Source organism: Empidonax traillii, unplaced genomic scaffold (assembly GCF_003031625.1).
Source record: "Empidonax traillii isolate 1590-97213 ecotype Southwest subspecies unplaced genomic scaffold, ASM303162v1 scaffold586:size682069, whole genome shotgun sequence".
Lineage (NCBI taxonomy): Eukaryota > Metazoa > Chordata > Aves > Passeriformes > Tyrannidae > Empidonax > Empidonax traillii.
The window spans coordinates 511846-538772 of record NW_020955779.1 but is presented as its reverse complement, the minus strand read 5'-3'; the positions used below and the strand labels follow the sequence as shown (position 1 = coordinate 538772).

At 49.3% G+C, this 26927-nt stretch overlaps 1 protein-coding gene across 1 annotated transcript in view; it reads left to right on the top strand.

Moving 5' to 3' along the window:
* Positions 1-25034: 25034 nt before the first annotated feature.
* Positions 25035-26927, top strand: part of FOSL2 (FOS like 2, AP-1 transcription factor subunit) — an 18103-nt gene continuing 16210 nt past the window's right edge. The window contains exons 1-2 of the mRNA XM_027898250.1: positions 25035-25205; positions 25548-25811. Coding sequence (XP_027754051.1) covers positions 25047-25205; positions 25548-25811 — 423 coding nt within the window. The 5' untranslated portion in view covers positions 25035-25046. The remainder of the gene's footprint in view (positions 25206-25547; positions 25812-26927) is intronic.

The window sequence follows — 26927 nt, the reverse complement described above, 5'->3', positions numbered from 1 at the left end:
GCAGTGAGTAGGGACTGCTGCTTAGACATTCTTCTGTGTCAGTACCCTTAATCAGAGAAGCAGCAGGCAGTAGAAAGTTGTAGTAGCCCATGAGGATCACCACTGCAGATCTGAAATACGTTTCTGATACCATGTCTGTGCATGGAGATGAAGGGTTGAGTCCTCTGACAGTGGAGAAAGGGAGTTTCTCACCTTTCCAGCTTTGTGAGAAAGGTGCTGCAAGGAGGTGACAAGCTTTGGACACAGCTTCTGACCATGACTGTTAATTACAGGGTGCTGTCCCTGCCCTGTGAAGCAAATGAAATCTGTGACCAAACTGACTGCCAGTGAACCCTCTTCCCTTTAAATTACTTATGTCTCTGTAATTGATGTATTGTAACACTCATTAAGCCTAAGAGTTACACTTGCTTCTTGAATGTTACTGAAAATCCCTTAAGTCATCTCCTTTTCACTTTTATTTTCAGGTGTCTCTACTGTTCTGGGTTTATCCTTTCTATTTACTGCAATTTTTAGCAAGATTGAGGTTTTTATTTTAACTAGGCAACAAGGTGTATGCCGACATCTTATGGGCCTACATTAAATGTAGAATTATTTGCTGTAAAAATAAGTAGAAACTCTTTTTTGCATATTAAACCAAGTGGTGTATTTTCCACAACAGAAGGATTCTGAGGAAAAGCTCAGTTGTTACCAGAGCAGAGAGGATAATCATGCTGAGGGCACTGGATGCATTTTTTGCACCAAATCTTCATTTAATTTGCATGTTAGTAAATTAGGAGTGGCAAAGTGTATAGTCCTTTTCTGAAGGAAGTCTGCACCTAAATAAACCATTGATCAGGCACTATCTTTTCCTGTTTAGGCTTTGCATCAATAGGGTTTGCCCCTATAGGGAAAGTCAGTAAAAATCTGAATAATATCTATCAACAGCGCAGAGGTTTTTTAACATTTTAATCTACTGATTTCTGTAGATACCGAGAATAATGGGGAAGGTGAATAACACAAATATCAGAAACTTGCAAGTAACTTTAGCTATACAGGAAATAAAAATCTAGCAATCTTAAGTCTTATTCTGCAAGAACTCAAGGATTCTGCTATACATTTCTAATCAAAAGCCTTGAAAAAAACATGGCGTATAGGTGATTTTAGACCTGCTTTTCTTATTCTGTTCCCTGTCTCACATTTAAAACCTCAGTTCTTGGTTCCAAGGCACTGCACAAACACCATTTTGTTAAAGTGGTAGTTACCAATCAAAAAGGCAGGGGGGGAAACCAGTATCGGCTGCTGAAAATAGGTCTTAAATCATCAAGAAATCAACAAAGGAAGCAAGGTTTGGCGGCTGCCCTGCCACTTGCTGAGTCTACAATATGGGCCTTCAAATGTGTCCCCAGTACAAATTAAAAAAAATAGAGGAGGTTTTTCTTGCAGTGCTAAAGAATAAATGCAGTTCTAAACAACAGGAAGTAAAGCAAGCGTTTAATTGCAGGCATGAGAAGCAAAATACACACTAGAAATCTAATGTTATTTGTGCCTACAGCTCCCCGCGTTTCTCCTGTCACCAGCGAGGGTGAAGCATTAATGCCTCGTGCTGCAGCTGCCTGTGGTGAAAATTGACCCTTGAGGTGCTCCGTGTTTTCATCGAACTCCAGTTAAACCCTAATGATGCTTTTTCTATCCCTGAGGATGACAACGCAGTGCCAGGGAACAGCAAATCTTATGCTGTCAGGGGTTTCTGTTCCACTGCTGCTCCATTTCAAGTCCTTGATTTGGGTGGGGCGAGTACATTGTAAGCCATCAAGCCTGCCAGCAAGCAGGGTACATTTTATTTACTTGGTGTTTATTTGAAATGATTCAAGCTGATTCAAATTTGAATCCTTTTTTCTTTATTCCACTGTCCCTTTCAGCAAAATTTTTTTCAGTACTTGTTTAAAAATCAGAGCCGGTGAGGTTATTTGCGTCTTTCGAAGGGGATGTAGCACTGGTGTGAGAGTAGCAGCTCGAGGTTAGAGCCGTGTGTTTCTTCTCTGAACTGCAGAGTCAGCAGCAGCCCCAGTGTCGCACACCCCTCCCAGCAAACCTCACTTGAACTCGGTCTGACAGGCTGGCAACCAGGGGTGACAAAAACTCAGACTGTTTTTTGCTTTTCCTCAGAGGACCGGTGAAATGGCCCCCGCTGGCTCAGGCACTGTGTGTAGCCTGTGTGATCGCGGCTGCAGGAGGTAACTGGCTTTGGTTGCTTATCAACTGGGATAAGGTTTATTTTTGTGCCCAGCACAGGAGCTGTGCCAGAGGGGAATGCCACCCTGCTGTTGCTGCTGCTGCTAAAGCCAGGAGTTTCCTCTTAATGCCTTCATAGGAAAAGTCAGCTGCAAAATCCAGCTGCAACTCAAGTACAGCCCTGCCAGCTAGGAGTGATTTCTTGTGTGTTTTGGCCAGTTGAGCCTGCTCTCTGTTCTTCTGCCACTGTTCTACCAGAGAGCAGACTCTGCAGAGAACTTTCTCCTTGCATCGCCCTAGAGGCACGTAAAAAGTTCAGTGGCTATCAGTAACCAGCTTCCTATCTGAACTTTTCTATCCTTGTTACGAGGAGGGCAAGCAAAATGTCCAAATAAAAATCCATATTATAGATATAGCTTTTTTTTTACATTTCTTCAGTTCCATGGCCTGTTTCAGTGGTTGTTTTATCATCACCCTCTGATGAAATGACACTGTTGGCATGTTGTGTTTGCTAGACTTTCTGCACTCATCTCCCACTCCCTTGTATCCAGTATCTGCCTCTGGAGCACAGGGGAGCTCTCAGACAGCGCACAGATGGACCAGAAAAGAGGATGGCATCTGCGGGTTTCAGCAAGAAAGAGGTGAGTTTGGCTGAAGGGGTTTGTGCTGTGAGAATTGGGCTCATCTTCTTCTGACCACCCACAGCACTTGTAGCCAAGAAGAAGTAACAGCTTCTGTCTAATGGGGTCAGATAGCTAAATGGAGCAGTTCCGCATGGCGGTGGCTGTATAATTATACACTGGGCCCTGGCGTGTCTGGTCCTAATAGCACCCGGGACTCTTGTGGGTGACTCAGCTGCTGCTTGAGGCTAATTATGGGCAGGTTGCATGAAAAACCCCCACAACCTGATCCTGCCTTCCTCTCTTCCAGTGCATGGGTGTTCAGCACCGACCTGGATTGCTCATGCAAAGCTGGGTAAATACCTGCTCATGAGGAAAAGGCTTTTCAAAGCAAGGCTGCAAACAACACTCGGAGGTGCGTGGTTTGAAGAGGAGGTGGTGTCTGTCAGGACATTGTTCAGGTGTATCCAATTCCCTGTCTCTGACATTAGCCCGTGCTGGGGTACTTCATAAGAGAGATTTAAAAATAATCTCATCACTTGGTTTGTCACACTTTTTATGGATGGTGAGAGTATTTCTTATTGTGGTGCTTTAGAAAGGGATCGAGGCCCATTTCAAACCTGAGCTATGTATTCAGCACTGTGATATGCTCTGTCAAAAGGGTACCTGTTTTAGCTATACTGTGTGAAGTGTTACTTATTTTCTCTGCTCCAGAGATACCTTGGAGCAGGCTCAAGAAGCAGGTTAATTTCTATGATTCTGACTGCAAGAGAAACTGAGTTGTATTCTTGAAGTCGCTTCAGAGAAAACTCTTAAAAGTTGCTGGAGGTTACCAGCATCACTTAACACATTGTGCGTATCGGCCCCATCTTTGCTAAGGACTTTTACTGGTTTTAAAGCATATGCATGAGAGAAACATCAAAAGTATCTACCTATGTCTAATGTCACACAGGACTAGGGGAGCTGCAAGAAGCTGTTGAAATGAATTTGCAGGGAGTTTCATGACTCCTTCCTGCAGGCTCTGTTGGATTATGTTTATAGAGAAGACTTACCAAAAATTCTGCCTCCAGACTCAACACCATCAAATGCACAGATCTCCAGGATACCAAGCCCACAGAGAGCATTTCCATGAAGAGGAAACAGTCCACCAGTGGAAGTGAAAGAAATGTCTCTGAAGGTTGGGGCATCTCCCTGGAGTTTTGTTAGACATGAGTAGGCAAAGCCATGATGGTTCTATCTGGCAACTGGAGATAGTCCTGCTTCAAGCAAAATGTTGGAATAAATGACCTGCAGACATACCTCCCAGGCAACTTGGACGTGGTTTTATCAACTTTTTAATACCTGTGATACCTGAGATCTAAGCACAACCTGGTATTATCTATCTCCTTTAAAGATTGTTCAGAGGCAATAGCACATAAAAACAAAATTAAGAGTGTAAGTGGGGAGATTTCATAAGTTAACCGTTTCTAGCCATTTTCAGATCTTATAAGTACAAAAATATAAAAATTAAAGTCAGTACTTTTTCAGTCATTCACTTTTGTTAGTAGGGACGGCTTCAAAAATGTGCCTGATGTTTGTACAGCATAGTGCTCTTAAGTAACTGCCCAAGCTAATTCTCAGCAAAGCAGCTCAAGTACTTGTTGATGCACTGTATAGGTATTGCATCATCCCTTCATTTTTATGAAAGGTGCCTTGATGTTGCCTTGAAGAAAAACCATGTTTGGATTTGAAAGTAGGCTGGGCATCTGGAGCCAGTGCTCCCTGTATACAAACAAGATGCTTCTTCAGGGAGGAGCTAGGGCTAGAAACTGGTCCAACACGCATTGAATTCTACTTGTTTAGACCATTTAAAGAGCAAACAGGAAGGCATTAGAACTGAGTGAAATGAGCTGCTTCGTGGGCCAGGGTATCCGGGCAGACTGGCAATTGTGGCAAGAAGCCCTGTGCATGCCAGCCTGAGGGGCCTGTTTGCAGGGCAGTTAGCTTTCACATCCAGACATCTTGCTACAGAAAAATAGGAATTGTTTTGAGGTTTGTCTTTGCACCTAGTCCTGCCACTCAAGATTAAATCTCGCAGACAAAACAAGCTGTTTGGGAGGCGGACCAAGAATGCCTTTACAGTGAAGAAAAATAAAAACACTCAGCCAACTGTGATTAACTATTGAATGCAAAACACTCCCTGGGTTTTGTTTATTTGCAGACTGTGGAGAAAGCTCACAAACGCTGCCATGCTTTCAGTGTGAAAACACTTCAGCCTCTGCATCCCTCTGTTGCTGGGGGAAGGAAAGGATTTTGTCCAAGCTGGTTTTGGGGAGGCTTTTTTGTATTTCTAAATGTGTTATTTGGTTTTGCAAAGGTGATGTACCCAGTTTCCTGTCATTGTGCCTATTCCTGCCTCCAGCTGCTCACACCTGAGTGGACTTTTGCTCCCTCCCCTCTCACTGTGCTGGGCAAGATAGACTGAGAGCACCCAGCTCAGCTGCAGTGCTTCCAGCTGCTGTGGCATGCACAGGATCCTGCTGTCCTCCAAATGCTGTCCAGATGAGCACAGGGAGAATTCGTCATTAAAATCAAAACAAAAAATAAAAGACAAAAAAAAGTGCTTGTGAGCAATTGCTTGCAGGCAGCTCTGGGCAACTCCAAGCTTTGAGGCGACTGCTGGAAATGACAGCCTACAGAGCCCAAGCCCTTTGGATTGTGCTTGATGTGTGTATTTACCTATTTGTGTTAACAAAATGGTAATGTCCAAGTGTAGAACCAGTTTTAGATTTCAGGGAAGGGAGAGAAAGTGGGTGCTGACAGTCAGAGAGTTGGGGTGGAGGAGGCTTATCAGTGCTGGGCTGCTGTCGGTCTGGAATGGCACTGCTGAGTGCAGGGAAATTATCCTGTTCTGGGAGGACTGGCTGCAGAGTACTTCTTGTAAAGGTGGAGTAAATGTTTATATCGAGGTTTATTCTAGTTTTATAATCCAGTTTAAACCAAGTGTGATGCTGCTCGAGCCATGCACAGTCTGCCTGCTGCGTTTGTACTGTAAGGGTTGAAGGTGGAGGCAAGTGGAATTGTGCAGGATTGTTCTTCAAGGTCAAGGAAATGCAGAAAGTAAACAGTGTTAATTGGGAAAGAAAAACAGGATTATTAAGACTGCTTTGGCTCCAGTTTTCTAAATTGCAGGAGTCAAGGCAATTGTATTTTGTCATTAACTTATTAGTAGTTAGATGCAGTGCTGGACAGGTCGGTTGGGAATTTTACATTTAAAGTTGCCCTTTCATCCCTCCACTGCACACAGACATCACTGAGCTCTCTAAGGGACAGACCATACAGCACAGCTTCCTCCTGCTTTAACATTAGTTATCAAATGAGTACAAATTAAAGCACAGGCTCTGCAATGGTGCCTTTTGGCATCACAGTACCGTGCATTTCAGAAGGCAGAATTAGGGCTCCTCAGGCCCAACCCCCTAGGTAGTGAAACTAGAAAGGGGGCAGTCTTAACAGCAGAATAGACAAAATAATCAATGAGATTTGGCCCAAACAGGCTCTTAATTTAGAAGCCAGTTGCCTTCTACAAAATGTGAGCAATATGCAATCATTTAAGCATACAGCTTTTCCTCAGGCTCAGGCTAGAAAGCCTTTTGGTACAGTTACTGCAGATATGTCAGAGTTTCATTTGGGCTTTGTGTGGCGTTTTGTTTTTTCTTTTCCCTTCTACAGCTACAGAAAACAAAAGGTCACTTTGGGGCACTCCCTCAAGTCAGAGGGAACAGACCCCCAAATTAACGCTTCCCATCATGTTACTATGAAACTCTTTAAAAACAAACCAGGATCCAAACCCCACTGCAGCAGTTTCTGTGCATGCAAGCAGCAGAACTGATAACATCTAATCAGCCTCTTTGCCAAGGCAAGACAGCAAGAAGTTCTTGCTTTATAACATTAAAAATGCTTTGTAGTTATATAGGACTTTTCATGTGAGGACATCAAAGTGCATCACAGGTATTAATTAATTAATTAGGTTTCACAACACCCTTGTGAAGTATTTGTGTCCATTTTACAAACAAGGAACTGAGACAAAAAACAAGGACATGACTCGCCCAGGGCGGCATGGCCACTCTGTGGTGGGACAGGAGCTGGGTCCTGCCATGCTGCAGCCAGCAGCACTGCTCCCACCCTTTCTGGGGCGTGAGGAAGCCATGTCCAGTCCTGCTGTAAGACTGGGAAATGGCTCCATCTTCAACATCGGTCTTTCCTGCCACATCTCACCAGCATTGCCTGGAGCAGATGTGCCAGGAAGGGTGGTGCAGAGGCTCCTGCTGCCCTCTGTCCCCACAACCTCCTGGCCTGTGCCTGAGCTGACGCATCCCATACTGCTGCAAAGCAGCAGGACAGACCTGGTAAGGGCAGCACAGGAACAGCACAAGGCTGAAGGTTGTGCTCCACTCCATCACGTGGCACAGCCATGCCCTGGTGGGGTACGAGATTTCAGTCCTTTAGACTATTGCTGGAAACTGGAAGTCTCTTGACAGTGGTTGGGAACAGAGAGGGTTTTTCTAGGAGCTGGCTGCCAACCATGCAGGTATCATTTGCCTTGGCTTGTGCCAGAGCCCAGGGCCAGGACACTCCTTCACCAGCCTCTTCAGAGGTTCCATCTGATGCCAGTTGTGCTCAGCACCCATCTCCCAGTCACCTGCAGGAATGAGCCCTGTGTAAGGCAGCAGTCTACACCAGTCTTGTAAAAAACAAAGAAGCAAAGAAAAAGCTGCCACCACTCTCTCCTTCAGCAGCCAGGTGGCTGAGAGGAGCTACCATGCAGGCAGAGCTCCTGAGGATTCCCCCTTATCTCCAATCAAGGTGCCCCAACCCAGTGGGAAAGGGATGGTGCCAAATAGCTCTACCTCCTATGGTCACAAAACCTCCCGCTGGGCAGCGCAAGTATGCCTGGGAGAGACAGGTTTGGGCAAGGGAAGTGCGTGGGTCTGGGGCTGAGGGCCGGCAGCTGGCTGCAGAGGTAACCGGACTGGAAGCCTCTTTCCCAACAGAAGGAAGGTGGGGGAGCACTTGCATGCCGCTGCTCAGACGTCCTGCTCCAGCAGCAAGGTGTGCCTGCCTCTCAGGAAACTGCCCCAGAGCTCTTTGATCAGCAGAGAGAATAATGGAAAAAATTTGATTTAATAGAGGTCACATTAACCTAGATTCCATTGGCCAAATGGGAAAAATCTTAAAATAGAAGATGTTCCTTAAGAAGAAGAAAAAAAAAATTAAGACCACATGAGCCTTGTCCAACTAAGAAGCATAAAATATTCTTCCCAGCACATTGTGGTTATTTTGTAATAACCATGCTTTACAGTGATATGCCCATGTAATTGCATGCAGGGAGAACAGGAGTAGTGTGTAGTATAAAATTGCCAGACACTATCGGGCTACCATGAAGTAAAGCCTATCCACAGTGGTCCATGGTAATTCCCTTTGGTGTCATTTTGCTGAGTAAGACTTCTTACTTTTTAACCCAAGATGTGAGGAGAGAAGTATCCTAGAAGACCATCTCACTTTTTCATTCACTCTTCTTGAATCCTTAATGCTTAACCAATTTACAGTTTGTAAATGAACTAAAAGCCAGAGGACAACATAGTATCAACTTTTAGTTCTCCTTGATCTCATCCAAGTTTCTGCTGTCTTGACTGAACTGAAATGTGGAAATTTCTCTAAAAGCTGCTTAACTATTAAAAAAAAAAAGACAACAAATCCAGTTGGCCAAGGTCCTGTCTTCAGGCCCCAGTTCAAACACAGCATTTAAGCACTTGCTTAACTTACTAATTGAAGTCAATGGGATTTCAAGCACTTTGCTGAAATGGGAGATTTTGTGGACAACGCTTGTGCCAGTACATTTGTAATACAGAAATAAAGTGTTGCCAGGTTTATTTTGGCTCTGGGTTTCTTTGTGGTGGTGATTGACAAATCCACAGAATTGGACTAGTACCAGAGAGGTGATGACTATAAGAGAAGCGATGACAAGAAATAATAAATTTTGAACTGGCAAACACTTTAACTTGGGCAGACTGAAAACCTCTACGTAAGGGAAGAAACAGGTCCGTTTACGCTGATAAATGCACTCTTTTCAGGAAGGCCTCCAGTTAACCAGCAACTAATGTGCTGGGACAGCTAAAAATGTTGAAGCAAATCCTTTTGTAAGTGGTGCAACTACACCAAAGCTTTTGGAAATGGACGGGTTTACATCACGCGATAGTCTAGTCATATAATCTTATAATCACTTTGAAAAAGAATCATTTCCTGGAGAAAAAACTTGATGCCTTTGCATTGCAGGCAGTAGGACAGAGCTCAGCACAGTAATGGATTTCGTGTCTGTTGCTGGAGGTTGTCCAAACCCACCCCACTAACCAATAAATCACTACCTAATTGAAAAGATTCACAGAAACAGATTACAACATCAAGGATGGAACCAGTATGGTAGGAATTAGACTGACAGTGTCCATACGTAGGGTGTGGTATCAAAAGATGATCTTACAGCCTGCCCCCACTTGCCCTTCTCCCTCCTCTTCCTCCTCCTGCTGCTCCTTGCTGCCTGATAGCTCCCTTCATGTTCCACGCCGGCTCCAGTACATACCTGGTCACATGGAGTTAGTTCAACTCACTAACCCAGAAAAAAAAAAGAAGGCATTTTTTGGTTGAGTTCATTTTTTCCTGTTTTAGTGAGTTGACTTTTTACAGCGCCATCAGCCAATGCAAGTGGGAAGAGGGTGGCTGGGAGAAACCGTGGTCCTATTGTGGACACTGACTGTTCTTCCAGCTTTGGCCACTTCATGATGCCACACCTTGACTATGCCATGGCAGCTTCCACTTTACTGACACAGGACAACATGGACAAGTTATTGCCGGTACATCAAAGAGATGGAAAAAATTAATCAACAGCACCTCCGAGCTATTGGGCATAGACTGTAGTTAGATAAAATCATAAATAATGAAATCCCATAAGGATGTTGCACAACAAGTATTGAAGCTTAGCTCATAAAACTCTTCCTCGCTGCATCTGAGCCTTTTCCTTCCACGGAAGACATCATTCTCTAGAAGTGATTTTTTTTTTTTCCGCACAGCAAACTCCTACTGGGCAGAGGCGGGAAGGGCCCCAGCCCATGTGATGTCAGGATAAATATGTGGGAAGCCAATGCAGCAGAAAATCCAGCCAGAGGAATGTCTGGTGCAGAGTGAGTGGTGCAGGAGCAGGCTGACTGCCTCTCCCACCATCCACGGCGCCTGCGAGGTGCGAGCGAGCTCTCAAGCTCCGCCGTGGCCGGATCGGGGTGGGATGGCAGCGTGGCTGGTCAGGCTCAGCCTGAGGTTTGCCTCCAGGTCACCCACCTCTAAGGAATGCGTCCCAAAATGCCTGCTCCCCTCCTAAGGGCACACTAAGCAGGGTGAAATGGATGGGCCTGTCTATCTGATGCAGAAGCAATTAGCCTGGGCTTTAATGAAGGATTTTAGCATCTGAGCGTAGGAAACCTTAACAAAAGACCTTTGCATTAGACTCTGCAAATTTGTTGTAAGCAACAAGTAACAAGAGCAGATTTAGAGATAAAGATAATGAAAAACACTGCATTCCCTTGCCCAAAAGCCTATAAATCAAGACCTTGGCTCTTCTCTGCAGAAATGCTCTCACATGTAATTGGAAACAGGCAGCACTGATCTGAAACACTCTGCTGAGTTCAGTTCGCAGTGGCTTGGGTGAGGAGGTTTCCAGCACTCCTCAAGAAGAGGCTCCCCCTTCCTAAATCAACTGGTCAGTACCTGTGCCACTGCCCTGCCTGCCTATTTTATCTGAGGCTGCCCAGGGATTCAGCAGGAATGAAACATGTCCCCAAGTGGTGGGGGCGAGCAGGTCCCTGTGGGTCCGTCACCAGCTGCATGCTAGACAGGCAGGATGAGGCATGGGGCCGGGGCACCTGGGCTAGCAGAGCCATGGGGCAGGTGGCCCTCTGTGTGGGGAGGAGGAGGAAGGACTCCTTGGAACACATGCCTGGAGTAGGGGCTGCGGGGTGCCACCACCATACAAATGGTGTTTCCTCAGCACACGCAGCACACCCACAGCAGCTCCCCTTCTGGGACACCACTGCTGGCTTTGCTCCACAGGGGTAGTTCTCCTCACCTCCAGTGCAGCCATGATGCTGGAGGATCCTCTGTGATGAAGAAGAGTCACCTACTCGGTTTCTTTGCTCTGAGCAGTTGTCACACAGAGCCCCAGCTACGGTGCCTCACGTGTCGAGCATGGTTTGAACTCAGGCCAAGTAGCTGTCTAGAAAGGTTGTGCTGGCATAAGACAAGTCATCAGCTTACCCCCGTAACACACCTCATACAGATGTTCTTCAGTTTAACTGCCACTGATCTGTAAAGTGCTTATTTCAAACTGAAAAGGCTGTTTTTATCCAGAACGGTCCAGAAGACGTCATAGTTATATCAGTAATAAACAATGAAACTCTTGCCATGGAGAGAGGAACAAGCACAGCAAGGAGTTCTGCAGAACGCTGGTGCCAAGCCAGATCAAGGCAATAGAATTTATAGCTGCTATTATCTACGTAAGGTATATTTATGACTCCCCTCCCCATTGCTCTGATATCTTCAAATCTCACAATATTTGTATATTCATTCCCACAACATTCCTGTAGGTAAGGAATTTGCAAACAGTAAGCCAAATATTGGAGCCTCTCCGTGCAACATGGAGCAGGGTTTGGAAGGTGGGGAAAAATGAGAGACCTTCAGCGGTTACAGAGATATCCATGAAAATTAACAAAATAATGTGATGTAAGTAGTTGGGCTATCTACAAGGTAAACAGCTAAGTTCCTCTGGGCTGGGCTGTACAAGGGTTCAGACTAGATGATGACAGTGAGCCTTTATAACTTTAAAAATATACCTGAACTTGCAACCAAAGCAATCCTGATCTGAGACGACTTGATACAGGATGGTTGGAGGCACAGGAAAATTAAAGTGCTCCAAGCCCTGAGATTCATAACAGTAAAGGGAAATAATAAGCAAGTTTGTATAAATGGAAGTTTGATCATTTAGAGTTTAAAATGTTGCTTAAATTCTGTCCGTAATTCCTCAACACCTGATTTTACTATGCATTACTTTCAGAAACTACTAATTTTGCATGAAACGGTACTACTACAGGGCACAGGATAAGTGAAACAGCATTCCTTTTGGGTTACTCAGAAAGCTTACATACTGATATGGGGAGTTTATACATTCATGTCATTTTTGCATAAATTTTTTATGGTGACACCAATTGCATTTTATTCCAAAATGAAAATAACAATTTTTTCCCCCTATTCTTCAAATGTGACCTCGTAGGTGAGGACACCCTTGAGCAGAGCCTGGCAGGCTCGGCCAGTGTGCAGGCTGAGGCTGTTCTCTGCAGGAGGGTTTGCAGTCTGACAGCCACAGCTGGGAATTGCTCCTTCCGTGCCAGTACCTGGGTCCTGGCAGTTGCTCTTGGGCAAGTTTGGCCTCAGTTCTCCATGCTGTTCAATGATAATAATTATTCATACTTACTTCGGTGAGCTTAATTAATACTTGTAAAGCACTTTAAGATCCTTAGATGAAAGAGTCTGTTGACGGAAAAAACGCTTCTATGGTGACTGTCAAATTAAGGTCCTCTGAGCCTCCTCAGCAACTGAAGAGTTAATCAGCTCATGCCAGGAAGCTGCCGGTCCCAGCAGAGACAGAGTGATGGGTATGAAGGTGCCCATCCCTGGCCTCTCCTCACTGGGGTAGCTTTGTTGGAGGGAACTGATTCCCTATTCATAACTCTTAGGAGATAATGTCCTTGCAATGCTCACACGCACACACATCTTCCACCTGACTGTGTCATAACCATTTCCCTCTTCCTGAAGTGCATCCCGCATCCCAGCTGATGGGGAGGCTGGTGTCAAGCTCCCGCTGCCAGAGCCAAGCAAGGCCACTTTCCCTCTGCTTGAGGGTTGTGAGCACAGCTCATGCCCTTGGCAAGCACTTTTCATCCACAGATGAGAACCTTCCTAGAGGAGCCCGAGAGCCTGATGCTGGAGTGATGGGCAGGTGAACAAGCTCTTCAGTGAAGGAAGTGCTACCCAGCTTGCCAGCAGGAAACCAGCTGCGTTTCCTGGGCAGGTCACAGCGTGGTAAGGCACACCAGAGGAAGGCACTCGTGAGTAAACCCTGCATTCATGAGGCATAGCGTAGGGTCTCTATATAAAGATAAGGGAACCCTGTGCCTCCCCTGGGGAGTCACAGCATCATGCTTGTTAGCTCAAATGCAGGTCTGCAGAGGGGGAAAGTTGTTAAAACCTCGAGGTGGCTTGTGAGAAAAGAGAAATGGCCCTTGCCAGGAAAACAACAGAGAGGACCAAATCTGGGGTGGACAGTGGCAGCTGGGCTTCCTGAGTTGCCGTGCATCTCCATGTCAGCACTGGCACCCTTCGCTGCAGCGCCAGCAGCCCAGCTGGACACTCCTGTATCCTTCCCCACTCCTTCTATGGAGGTGATGAGAGTGGCTGGGTTTCCACCAGAAGGGGTGGAAAAGTAGAAAACTACTTTTGCGTAGTTTTCTTGTTTTTGTTTTTTTTTTAGCCTGGTTGTTGGTTTCCTTTCTCATCTCTCTCTGCACTAACACAGTGTTGTGCTGCCAGTGTCCTGCACAACTGAGCCTGCACACCTCTCGTTTCACAGAGAGGATGCCCAGCTTTTGCTGGGCTGGTGTTTGCCTTGGCTCACTCCTTCCCTGCACAGACCACAGATGCCCCCTGGCTCCTTAGGGACTGTCTTCCAGCTGAGCATCACAGCTCTGGCACTGAAAGTGGCACACCAGATATTTCACTCCTGTTGCTCTCCAAAAGTACTTAAGGAAAGAAAGTGCAAATCCGGTACCCGAAGCCCTGTTTTCTGACCAGCCTTCACCTGGGAAAAATCCCCAAACATAATCAATCATTCTTTTCCCTGAGTGGGAAACACTGCAGTTTGACTCATGGGATTTTAGACCGCACTTTGTATGCATATGTTTACCAAGAGGCAGCATCTTGTGCCCCAGCTATTTGTCCTTTGAGGCAGCCTGGGGAAGGGAACGTGGAGGTTTCTTAGAACATTAAAAGTAGTAGTGAAAGTCACGGGGCCTTTTTCCTTTATAAAATCGAAGCCAAATTTGAGCAATAACCCTTCTGATGTCTCCGGGGGGAGGAGATGTGACGTCTTGAGGTAAACCACACATCCCGTAACTACCACTGTGCCATTCGTGAGCACTGCCTCGCTACAGAAGTGGCAGAATTGCTTTTCAGCAAAAGTCACCACGTTTTTCAGAGGGGAACAGTTCCAGTCAGAGAAAGACCGGGTAGTGGGGAGGAAGAAAACCCAACCGCAATAAAGCAGCCATTGAACCTGAAAGGAAAAAGACGTCAGCATCTCCGGCAGGGGCTCTCCTTTTTTTCCTGGTATATCCGTGAACCATAATTATGTGGAAAGAAGTCGTGGGTGGGACCGGCTTACTGACAAGCTGAACTTTATAACCTAATGCCGTGACGTTGTGGGACCTGCAAACTGAAGGAGATGGCTCAGGGGTGGGCACCCACCTGCACACGTTCATTAGCTTTCCTCCAAGTGATGGAGTTGATGTAGTGCTGGGAGTGAGGGTGCTGCCTCCTGGTTGGGTGATCCAGGGGATGGCGAAAATTCGGGAGCAGATGGTCAGGGAGAGCAGAGGAAAAGTCTAGGTGCTGTGGGAGTTGAACTGCGCCCCATTTACTTCACCAAAAAAAAATCTTGGAAGGATTTCCTTTCCAGGGAAAGGAAAATTTGGAGCTCGTGTTCTCCTCAGTGATTCAAAGGTGTGCAGGAATTTATGGAGGAGAGTGTAAGGAAAAGTTGCTGCCAAGAGCTGCAGGTGAAGACCGGAGGATTCCTGCTGTAGAGTTTGTACCCTGCAGAATTTGGGGTGAGCGGGGCAGTTTGTTGAAATCCTAAATCTTTCTGAGGTGACCTGGTTGGGACTCACAGGAAGGAAACTGGAGCAAATAGAATGGACTTGAAGGACCTTGAGCATCTTGGGGTCAAACCTGAAGGCAGATGCAGTACCACCCCAGACCTCCCAGGTTCAAATGTCAGAGCTAGCTGGCTGAGAGAACCCAGCTGAGGGACAGACCTCAGGAGAGCTTCTCAACCCCTTGCTAGGTCATGCTCCACCCCTCATCAGTTTAAGTAAACATTAGCATAACAGTGAGGTGGCCAAGGAATGACTGCAGGCAAGGTCTGAGGTGTACACCTGGTCTCTCTCCAAGTCTTTGAGTGAAATAGAAGTCTCTGTATATCTGTAGCTGAGGACTGACTGTGTGCTGTCCAAGTTAAATAAGGATATACAGCTCTGGAATGGCATGGAGAGCTACAGGTTAGGTCTTTGCTGAGAAAGCATTTACCATGACTGGTTGCACTAGAGGTTACTTTTTGTTTCTTTAAGGGCAGCATTTTGCTAATTATCTTTTCTATACTACTAGTTTTGGTTCCTTGCTGTCCCTTCCTATCACTGTTCTTCAAACAAGCTCGGAGGGGAAAAATGTGACCATTCATCACACTGATACAAAGCCAATTCTTGTCAGCGTGTCTCTGGTGGGGTAGCGTGGGGATGGATCATCCCTTACTTGGCTCTAAAATCTAGCGTAACTGTATTTCTGGAGGTGTTTCCTGACGTTTGCACTTTTCTCCCACCTGCAATCACCAAGCACTGCGAGGACACGGGATCCCAGGTCAGCGCAAGCCAGTGACCATGCCAGGAGGGACACACTGCTGACACTGCCAGGCATTCCTGCTCCTTCTTGTCCCACGGCCACCTGGCAACAGAATTGCCTGAGCTGCTGGCAAACACATGGACGGTGTCCGATATGCTAATGCCTGTGTTTACAGGCTCTCCTGAGCGAGCCAGCACAGGGCTGTTTAGGTGGCTGAACCTCCTCCTGTTGTTTTAAGGATTCTGGCAAACAGTCAAGAACAAAAGCTAAGACAGCCAGTTCCCGTTTGTGGGCACGTCCCTACATTTCAGTGTGGCAAACCTTGTGATTTAGCAAGTGAGAGCCTTCTGCCCCAGGGCTGTTAAAAGATGCTTTTTTTTTTTTTTTTAAGGGGAGGAGAAAAAAAAGAAAAAAAGAAAAAAAAGAAAACAAACCTGTCAAGACTTCCAAGAAAACTAGAAAAACACCAGCCTGGATGGGCTGCAGGACTGGGACCAGGCTTCCAACTGTGCCTCCACATAGTGGTACTTGCAGGCTGAGAGCCTTCAAAAACTCTCAGTGGCTTTTCATTCAGTCCTTTAACAAGCTTGTCCTTAAGGAGAAAAGAAGAAAATGCCAGAGGTTTTTGCTGCTCTCATGAATAATGTTTCTTTCTGGTAATGTTTACTGCTTTTCACCCCAAAAGTGGGTACCCCCACAGCTGAAGTGGAAAACATTGGCTCATAGGACAGTTTTCATCAGTGGAAAAGGACACATTTAATCAATCTCGTGTAACACTTTCCATTCCTGTGGCTGGTGGGAACCTGAGCCTGACTGACTGTGCGTCCTCCCCAGACCCGGCCCCTGGCATGGACAGAGCAGGTTCTCACATGCCAGGTCCCCAGGGGCTCGCAGGTAAGCATGTGAGAGTGCATGTGTGCACATGTGTGCGCGTGTGCACGTGTGTGCCCTCCATAGAAGTCACACGGGGTGTTTGTGCCAAGGCAGATCCTCTGTCCATCTTGCTCTGGGGTCCCAAGGCTGCACCAGACTGGCAAAGAGCAGTCATTGGAAAACTGATGGTGCCTATGCAATGGAACTACCTCAGGGGAATGGAACTATCAGCTGATGGGCTCCAGGAGAGGGCCAAACCTCTGTGGCTGCTGCAGTTTCCAGCACAGGGTCACAAGCCCAAAGGCAATATGAACAAATTGCCTCATGTCATGAGCCGTGACATCCTTGCATGGAAGGAGAGCAACCTGCCACCTCCTTGGGCTGCTGGATGCAGCAGAGATGTGGCTGATTGCAGTCTTGAGCCCCTGACCCTCGCATTGTATGGTTAACTGTCCTTGGAGGCAGCCTGTTGGTCCTCTCACCCACCTGGATGGCCTGCCTATCCTTTTCCTGCAGCTTCTGGGTCCTCCTGCTTCCTCCTCCAAGCCCCAGCCTCGGGCATCACACCTTGTCACAGCCTGTGCCCTCACTGCTGTTGGCGGCCAAAGGGCAGCAGCGACTGAGCAGAAGGGACCGGGATGCTTACATCTTGGCTGTTTATTTATGTGCGGCCAACACTGGGGCCAACTCTGGCAGTGAAATAAAGAGTTTGGCCCCGAGTACCTGGCTGTGAATGTCAAAGGAGGCACTTTTTAAAATGAGAAGCCATTAAAAAAACAAGCACAGGTAGTCTCCCTGAATGTATGCACGATGTTCCTGGTAGGAGAGATCTGTGCCATGGCATTGGGCTGCAGGGCTTGTACCCAGAAAGCCAGGGAGCACTCTTCTTTGTTTTACAAATAGGTATTGCCTTTGGGAGTAGGATCAGTTGTAACATATTTATTGCGAGAATGAAAGACAAAATAGCAGAGGTCTCTGCCAAGAGCAAGTGAAATGGGCATGCTTTTTAAAGAACTACCACAAGACCGATTACCTTTCCAAGTAATTAAACGTTGTGAAAGGTTATTAACGCGCCGATAATAGACAGCTTTGCAAACCGCCAGCACAGCATGATCTGACAGAGGACGGCACAATAGCAGAGCGCGGGACACCTCCGCCTTCGGGGATCTGCCGCCCCGAGGGCTGGAGGTGCCCACAGGGACCAGGCTGCACCCAGACTGCCTGGGACTTTGACGGAGCCCAGAGCTTCTACCCGTGCCTGAGCGGTGCAGGGCTCACTCTTGCTGGCAGAGGGGCTGCCAGATCGTAGGTGCCCGCACCAGATGGGCCCTCCCGCGTCGCACCCCGGCCGGGGGCAAGCCAGCAGGTGCCCGTCGGCAGCCCAGGGCCTGTCCCCACTTGCAGCCCGATGCAGGATAACACGTATTATTTCTCTTTACACTGACGCCGTCTGCCAGCAGCATCTCTCATTCTGGACCTCCTGGTATTTTAATGCGTGTCGTGAAACCCGCTGTGGAAGCAGGATTACTGAGGGGTGGGATGCATTTGCCTGCAGCCACACGGGCACGGATGCAGCAAAACTGAGCCCACGGAGTGCTCCCACTGCTGCCCCCCACCCCTCTGCCAGTGCTCGAGGGCGCCCCTGCTGTGTTTGCTTCAACTTTGCCCTCCTTTCGGCGTGCTGCTCCTATGCATTTCAGCCCTGTCTAAAGCTCCTTTCCCTGCAGCCAGGGGCAGTGCTCTCACGTCCCAGGAGCTCCTGAATTTGTCTCATGACCCCAGTGATCAAAGTCCAGGATGACATCTTAGCCAGAGGGGTGGTTGCCAGGCACTTCTCCAGAGCAAGCACCTGGAGACCTTCCCTGAGATCCCAGGCAGAAAAACTCTGCTTTTTCCTTGCCTTTCTGTACACAGCAGCAAGAGGAAGAATGCAGAGGAAAGAAAAGTGCAGGCCATGGTGGAAAGATTCAGTAATATCCTGGGTGAGAGCATCCTTGTAATCCTCCAAAAGCTAGCCCAGCATTAAAAATACTTGGTACATTTTCCTGGACTCAGTGTTAGTGTTGGCGTAATACCATGCATTGCTTTAAAAGAACTTAAAGTGCCATTTGCATATAGACTTTATGTAACTCAAGCTTCTGGGTCATTCTGCTGCTTTCAAAAACCCCATTCTATATTCCCGAGCAAGCCAGAAGTTGATTATGGGAGGTGTTTACACTAGGGCTTTAAAGAAATACTGCATAATAGCAGTTTCCACCTCACGTCCCACAGAATTTAGCTAGTATTGCTGGTACTTAAGTATCATCAGGATAAATACAGAACCAGAACAAACTGCAGTAGTTCACATTTTCCTGCTGTGACCCTTGTGGGCTTCCCATGGGTTCAGGCAAACTGCCTTATGCCTGGATTGGGGTCTCCCTAAGTGCAAAGGGTCAGGAGCAAGATTTTGAAAATGTGCTGCCATGAAGCGAGGAAGAAGAGCCTCCTAGATGCTCAGGTCGATCCTTTGTCCATTTTCAGTCCCAAGTACCCAAATTCTCAGAGAGCATCAGTGACCCTATTGGATGTTACTTTACCAGAGATGCCAAAGGACAAAGCAGTCCATCAGAAGAGGCACTGGATCACAGGGACACCCACGGGGTGGAGAGGAGCCAGGCCGCGTGAGGACAGCAGCCAGCTCCAGTGCCTCTGCCCAGACTGTAGAGCCTCTCCCTCCTTCCAAGGCTTTCAGCAGCGCACAGATCGCTGTGGTAGGAGATGGAAAGAACCCTTTACAGGTTCAGTCAACAAATTATAGTACCTTTGCATCTCAGCTGTCTCTTCTGCTTGCTCGCTGAGTGAGCTGTGCTGAAACCCCACCACCGCCTCAAGCTGTGTCTGCAGGCGCTGTGATAATCAATATTACTTGCTGGAGAAAGTAAGTCTCACGTATTGGCCACACATTCCCCTGAGTGCTTGTGTCAAACTCAGTCATGTCAGCTGAAGGCAGGCTTACCAGCAGAAAGGTCAAACTGCTTCAGCTAGATCTGAGCTCAGCCATTAACAACTGTGTGCTTATCTGCCTCTTGCTATCAGGAGAACCATCTGTGTGCACTCCTCATCCTCCTTGGTGGTGTGCTGCCAGAGAATACTTTGGTGGGGCTGAATCACTCAGGCAGGAACAATGAGTTGCCTGATAAGCTCAGCTGGGTGATCCACTTGGCCTGCACCACGTGTTTCAGGGAATAACCTCAGAAACTTGGTACATGGATACAGGCTGGACCCCATCCTGCCATCCCAGGCTGCAACGGCAAAGGGCTCGATGCATCTCATTAGTGTGGCTGTGGGCTGATCCTGTTTACACCCGAGCATGGGCACTTCAGGCAAGATGCTTTCCTCAGCATCTGTTCACCTGAGCTATGCAGGCACTGCTGGGGGTGAGTTTTTCTGCTCCTGAGGTAGGTTTTCGGTCTTTTCCACTGCTCTGACATGAGAAAATGTGTTTGTTGAGGTGCTGCTTACAAAACACAACAACAAAATATTAAAGCCCTCGCAGACAGGGAAATGGGGAAAGATCCAGGCCCGAGCTCTGTAGGGCGGGTCTCTCATCCCCTAAAACACCTCCTGCTGGGGCTGCTCTTGGCAGCACTGCCTGGGATCTTGTGGGGAGGCCCCTGGGCTGCAGCATGGATGAGCCCTGTTGGTTGCCTTGGCTTTTGGGACCCTAGGTGGTGTCTCTGCAGGAGACAGGAGCAGGGCAAGGCAGGCTTTCACGCTGCTGAGACAGGTTTGGAGCTGGGCAAACAAACACAAGTATCAAGATAAGACTGTTCATCTTGTGCCAAGAGTTGTCTAGAGCTCGACTCGTGGGATCTCTGTTCCCATCTCGCACATCCCATATACTCTGGGGCTAGAAGGGAGCTCATTCGTCCCCAGGTGGTATCTCCTGAAGCTGCTTTCTGCTTCCTTACACCAGCAAAATGCTGTAAACTGTGCGTCATGGTCACTCCTAATAAACCCTTGTTCTGAATCCACGTCTTGCACCTGCTACTCAGTGGGTTGGTAGGACCTTTGTTCTGGAACATTTTAAGAGGGCTGAAGCTGTTTCTGCTTTGAAGTAGTGTTTAGCTTTGTCGGCGTCTGGGATCTCTGCAGAGCTGACCCTGCGTGGAGCCAGCAGGACCGCTGGCTGCCGCTCCGCACCGCGGCCACACCGCCAGCCTGACTAAGCAGTGCCAGAGGCGCCTGGTGCCCGTGCTGCTGCAGGACTGCCCTGCTGCGGCACTGCCTGCATCCCAGGCCCTCAGCATCACCCAGCCCTGGTTCAGAAGAGGGAAGAGCATCACAGCATCTGGCTTTATCTCGTGGTTTATTTGCAGCAAGACTGGGAGAGAGTTAAACTGGGAGAGAGATGTCAACTGCATCATCCAGCAGCAGTAACAGTGGCAGCATTAGTGTCACCACCCCGAACTGGATCTATGGCAGCACTCATCCTGCTGGGAATGTGGGGCAGAGCCAGCTGCATGCTTGAGCACAAGGGACACAGTGTCACTGGAGTCACCTGAGATCAGCTGAGGGGAGTGACTCCCTGCCCTAAAGATATGCTGTGTTGCTGGAGGGAGGCCCCATGGCTGCCGCATGTCCTTCAGAAAACAGTAGGGTTAGCAGGGGAGAGAATTCCATGGGCCAGTGGTATGTGGGTAGCAAAAGCTCTCTGCTTGGCAAAAGGTGTTCGACAAACCACGTCTAGAAGCCCTTTGAAGGAGAAAACCTCCGTTCTCCCTTGGATATGCTGGAGTACTTAATAAATAACTGTAATTAAGCATGAGGTGGTAGCTTAAGAGCTTGTTCCCAGAAGTTAACATCAAAACACTTGCTCTTAGCACTTCAAGAGACAATATGAAAGCAGACTCCATGCACAGATGAAAGTAGAGTTCAGTTCTCAGAAAAGGCTAGAGAGCCCTGGATATGTGTACACAGCTTCTTCAGAAAGCTCGAGGAAAAGGAAGCAACAGAGTCACTTCTGTAATAATGAACAGTGACCGAGATAGCAACAATAGTGGGGGAGGTGGAAGTGAGTTCTAAAACAGGACATGAGGAATTGTATGGGAAGAAGAGGTGTGTGTTCTTTCTTAGGTTGTCCGGCAGCTCTCCTTACCCCACTGGTGTGGAGCAGCTGATGTCCCACCTCCTCTGAAGCCACCCCCCAGTTCAGGGTCTTCCTTGCCCCACAGTAGGGACAGCCACAGCACATCTGGGCTCTCTGCCACTGGTGGGAGTGCACATTTAAGGTGAAGTGATTACTGCAGGCTTCTTCATAGGAAATGTCTCAAGGGTTATAAGAAGAGCAAGAAGAAAGAGAATTGTGGATGCAATTTTTTTTTTTTTTAAATAGAAAATCAATGATCTTGCCCTCAGGCAGATGGCATGGTGTGCCTGGTTCAGCCTGGCACTGCCGGGGAGGCTGGAGAATGAGGTGCTCACTGCAGGCTCTGCCACGTGCTTGCCAAGGGCCAAGTCAAAGCTGCTGCGGGTGCCCTTATCCTCTGCTCCTGTAAAAACACTGTGAAAAGCATTCCCAGGTCTGGTTTTCAGTCTCCTAATTGCTGCTGAAATTGAGAAGCGGGGAGCCAAGGTCTCATTTGCCTTACAATGATCCCCTCCTGCCCTGGAACCTGGGCTGGTCTTAATTTGTCTTTGGTTCGGGCAAGAATGGACTAGGCAGACGTACATGTTATCTCTTGTTTTTTTGGAAGCAGGGAGCCTATTGCACAATGAAGCTTGGTCTGGATGCGGATTAAAAATGCATGTGTCTGGGGCACTGAGAGCCAGGCTAGTCTGAGTTACTTCGATCCAAAAAACCAAGAAGCATTACAAAGGGCTGATACGGGAATGAGGAGACTAAACGGGACTGAATATTTTTTCCCATAGGACGTACCCATAACTTCTGTATGTGTGAGCCTGTCTTAGCCAGAGGGGTTTTGCACTCTCAGGACAGAAGGAACTCCAGCGAAGTCAATGCAAACACACAGTGAAATTTCACCATCACATCTGGTGGCTGCGGGTCAGGCACTTGTGGAGGGCAAGGTGGTGCCAATCCAGCTGTTCATCACCCAACAGGAGCGGAGAGTTTGGCCTCAGGTGCGTGTTCAGCTTCCTGCAGTTCTTACAGGGTTTTTAACGTGGGGATTTACAAGTGTCAACTAATTGCGTTCACGTTAACTGCAGTCAAATATCAAAACAGCACTTGAATGTCATTTCAAATGAGCTGTTCCCAGACTAGGACTCATGCAAATTTGGCAGGACGGGACAGATGTGCCAAAATCACGTTGGAATAATGTCTGAAAACAATGCTCAAAACGAGCTTGAGCTGCAACATGAGGAGAGCAGGTAGCTCAGGTTTAATGATCTGATGCTCAAGGAAAAGCATAGAAATTAATCTAAGAGGAAGGATGAGAAACTCCATCTCTTTTCCTCTAGCAAAATACCTCAACACAAACATTCCAGCACCCCCATCTTGCTCCCCATTTCTGGCCATCTCTTCCTCCCTGCACCAAATACTTTTGCATTCCTTGCTGCACAGAAGCATGGATTCTACAAGCCCACCATCGTTATGAGGCGCTTGACAGAGCCAGGGCTGGTGACCTCAGGTGACAGCAGTTGTTCCCAATGTTTAGCAAGCCCTGGGACCAGCAGCATCCTCCACCTGAGGAAAGCTGGAGGCAGAGCCAAGGGAGGCGTGACCAGCCCAAACTGAGCCTCTGCTTTTTTGTTAAGCTTATTTATTATGATGCCTATTTTACCCTGTCTCTCTTCATCTCTTGACAACTGCGGCTTGATTCCTCTCACATCTTGAACTAATTTTCTTCCCAGCAGAAAGCAGCATGTGCAGATCACCTGCCTGATATGCCACCCAAGGGAAAACCCACGTCACAGCCTCACTGTGCCTGCTAGAGTACTTCTCCCCCTCCCCAGCCCTTCGCTCCTAATGCAGTGCGTGTTGGAAGCGTGGTGTTATTTTTACAGCCCTGTCCCCACCTCCCCCAAAGTCAGGTGCTGAAAAACAAACTGCATCACCAGGAGTTTTACTCCCGAATTCCTGGCTCAGTGCTGAAAAATAATCGAGCTCTGAAGACTTAGCACCACTAGGCTGCTTCATTTCAAAGTTCCCTGAAGACTCTGGGATTGAGCTGGGTCCTGCCTCTCCCTTCCCAAGGAGGACAGTGTGAGTGGAGGAAAGCGCGTTGCACTCAGATGGGCTCCTGTGGGAAAATACTTTGTCCATGAGACAGCTTAAATGGGATTTTGTAGCTTGAACTTAGATGACTTCTCCTTCTCTACCAGCAAAAAGGACATGCTCAGGGCTGGGTAAATCCTCCAGGGAGGGTGAAAACAAGATATTTGGGATCTAAGAGCAGTATTAAATTAATCTGTAAAGTTGCAGATCACCAAAGAGCCCATGTTCTCTGCATAGATGGCTCTGCTCTATCTGCTTCTGACATCTTCCAGCCTGTGCCAGTCAGTGACCTGGTAGTACCAGAGGCACCCGAGGCAGGCTGTTATGGTCCTTGCTCCAGGAATTTCTACCACAGGAAAGTCCAGGGTTGTTACCTGGTGTTCCTGTGACAAACTCTGGTTTTGCAGGTCTAGAGTGGCTCTGCAGCCAGCTCCTAGGAGGATGGAGGAGTGAACTTAAAAAAATTAAAAGAAGTGTAAAAATTAAATTAAAGAAACTAATAATTATGGGAAAAAAAGAAAATAAAAGATAGATATAAAATGAAAATAAGAATAAAAATAATAAAACAATTAAAAATAAAGTAAAAAGAAAAAAGACAGAAACAGAAAAAGCACTTAAAAATAAATTATGCACAATATTAATAAACAAAATAAAAATATGGTTAATCAAACAAATTAATATTATAAAAACAAAAGTAATAACCACGAAAATACAAAATTAACAAAATAATAAAACCATAAAATAATAAAAATATGGAAATAAAAGTAGAAACAAAAATGAAATAAAAACATTTTAACACTTATAAAAACTAGACTAGTTTAAAGTTTGATTTATTGATGCAGTGAAGGAATGGGTCAAGAACTGCCAGCCACCCTTCTGCAGGGAGAAGGGCCGGATCAACACCGTTGCGGGGAAAGCCGCTCTGTGGGGCCAGAGCTGCGCCCCATTGCGCAGAAGCCACCCCCGCGCTCCCCGCTCCCGGCCGTGTGCCTGTCCCTTTAAATCCCGGCGGCCGGGCCAGGGAATCCCTCTCGAGCGCGTCATCCGCGGCAAGGAAACCCGCGCTCGCGTCGTGCGACGCAAATGACCATTTTTGGCAACGTGCGACAGCGGACGGCACCAAGCGGGGCGGGGGGGGCGGGGCCTGCCGGGAACAGGGCGCCGCCCCGCCCCCGCCGCTCCGCCCGCACCGCCCGCTCTGCCGCTCTCCGCGGGCCCCGGCGGGGCGGGCGGGGCGGCGGGGGCGGCGCGGCGGGCGCGCCGGAGGCGGGCGTCGGCCCCCGTGTCCGTCCCGCCTCCCCCGGCAGGGCGGCAGGTGGGAGGTTCCGCGCTGGCAAGGTGGGGCCGGTGCGCCGCGGGTTTGACGTGTGCGAGTGCACATGGTGCGGCGGCGGCGGCGGCGGGCGGATAATAAGGGAGCGGGGCCGGGGCGATGCCATTGCTCTGAGTCACCGCGGGCGCGCGGAGCTCCCGCTCGCCGAGCCGCGGGGCGCAGGACCCGGCTGAGTCACCCCCCGTGCCGGGAAAAGGGGCGGCCGGTGTGTAGTGGTGGTGGTGGAGGAGGAGGAGGTTGGTGGGGCGGAGAAGAACCGCTCCGCCTGAAGCCCCCGGGGCCGCGGCCGCTCCGCCAGCGGGGCGAGTCTCGCCGGGCAGCGCGGAGAGAGAGGACATCGGCGAGCGCCTGCCTGCGCGCACGGCTCTTCTGCCGCCGCGCCGCCGGGACCTCCCGTCCCGTTCTGTCCCGTCCTGCCGGCGCTCGGCTGCCAACTGAGCCACTTACACATCGTTATTATTAATTTAAATTTTATCTCTTTTTTGATTTTTTTATTTTACTTTTTTTTTTTTTAACCTTTCCCCCCCTCCCATCTTCCCTCCCAAAGCCTTTTTTTAAATTATTTTTTCCCCCTCTTCGCGGCGAGCGTTGGGAGGCGAAAGGCAAGAGCCGAAGAGGTCGGGAGGGAGAAGGGGGCGGGGAGACGGCGAGGGAGCGGCGGGTGTCGGTGTGGGAAGGCGGGGACGCGGCTCCCCCGGCCCGACCTCGGACCATGTATCAGGACTACCCCGGGAACTTCGACACCTCCTCCAGAGGCAGCAGCGGCTCCCCGGGACACCCCGAGACCTACTCGAGCGGCGCAGCCCAGCAGGTAGGACCGGGCGCTGCCCCTCTCCCGCGGTCCCTGCGGAGACTGCTCCGAGCGCTCCCGGCACGGGAGTTCACCGCCACGCCCGGGGAGCGGCCGGCGCTTCCTCGGCGGTGGAGGCGCGGGCGCCCGGCGGAGAGGCGCCGGCCGCGGGGCGCAGGCGGTGCCGAGGGGCGCGGGGCTGCCCGCAGCCGCGGCTCGTCCTGTCGCCCCCAGCGGGGCGCCGCCGCTTTTCTTCCCTCTCTCTCTGCCCTCCCTGCCCGCCCGCCCGGGAGCGGGTGTCGTGACGCGTCCGGCGGGACGCTGGCCGGAGTTCCCGGCCGGTCGGGCCGGGTGTGCTGTGGGAGGCACGGCCTGCCCCGAGCGGGGACGTGCGGTGAGGAGAGCCTGGCGGGCAGCCCCCGCGTCCCCGGCCCCAGGTGCAGCGGGGTCGGCGGGGGTCGGTGCCGAGCCCCCGCCTGTCGCCCGGGGACCCGCCGTAGCGGCGGGCCGGGACTGGCTCAGAAGTCACAGGGCTCCTCCGGTCGACTCCGCTCCGAGGTCGGTAGCGCGAATACAGGGACGCACCGAACTCTTCCTCCTTCCTGCTTTTGTTCTCGTCAGGAGCTTCTCGGTGTCCCAGCACACCGCCCTTGCCCGGGCAGTGCCCGCGGCTCGCCCGCAGCACTTTGGGCGGCTTCCCTGGGACTTTGGGAGGTGCCGCTCGAGTTATTCACGGTGCTGCTGCTGCCGCCGCGGAACATGCAGAAGTAGCTGAAAGTGGGCTCTGGGTCTTTCAAGCGCCCGCGGTGGTCTTGCCGCTTCTCACCCCGCTAAACTTTGGCTCCGGGGCACTGACACTATCTTTGCCTTTCCCACGGTGGGACCTCGGGGCCAGCGGAGTGCCTCTCTCCCTCAGCCCGTTGCCCGCCCGTTCCCTGGTTCTGCCGGGAGCCGCTGGCCGCAGAGCGGCCGGCGATGGCTTTTCCCGAGCGGGAGTTTCCTGGGGCCCGCAGGAGCGCTCCCCGCGCCGTCCGGCGCCGCTCCCCCGGCAAGCTCAGCTGCCGGGCGGCGCTTGGAGAATGGGAGATATTTCCTGTGGAAGCGGCGTGAATTCACAGACCTGAAAGTCCAGTCGGG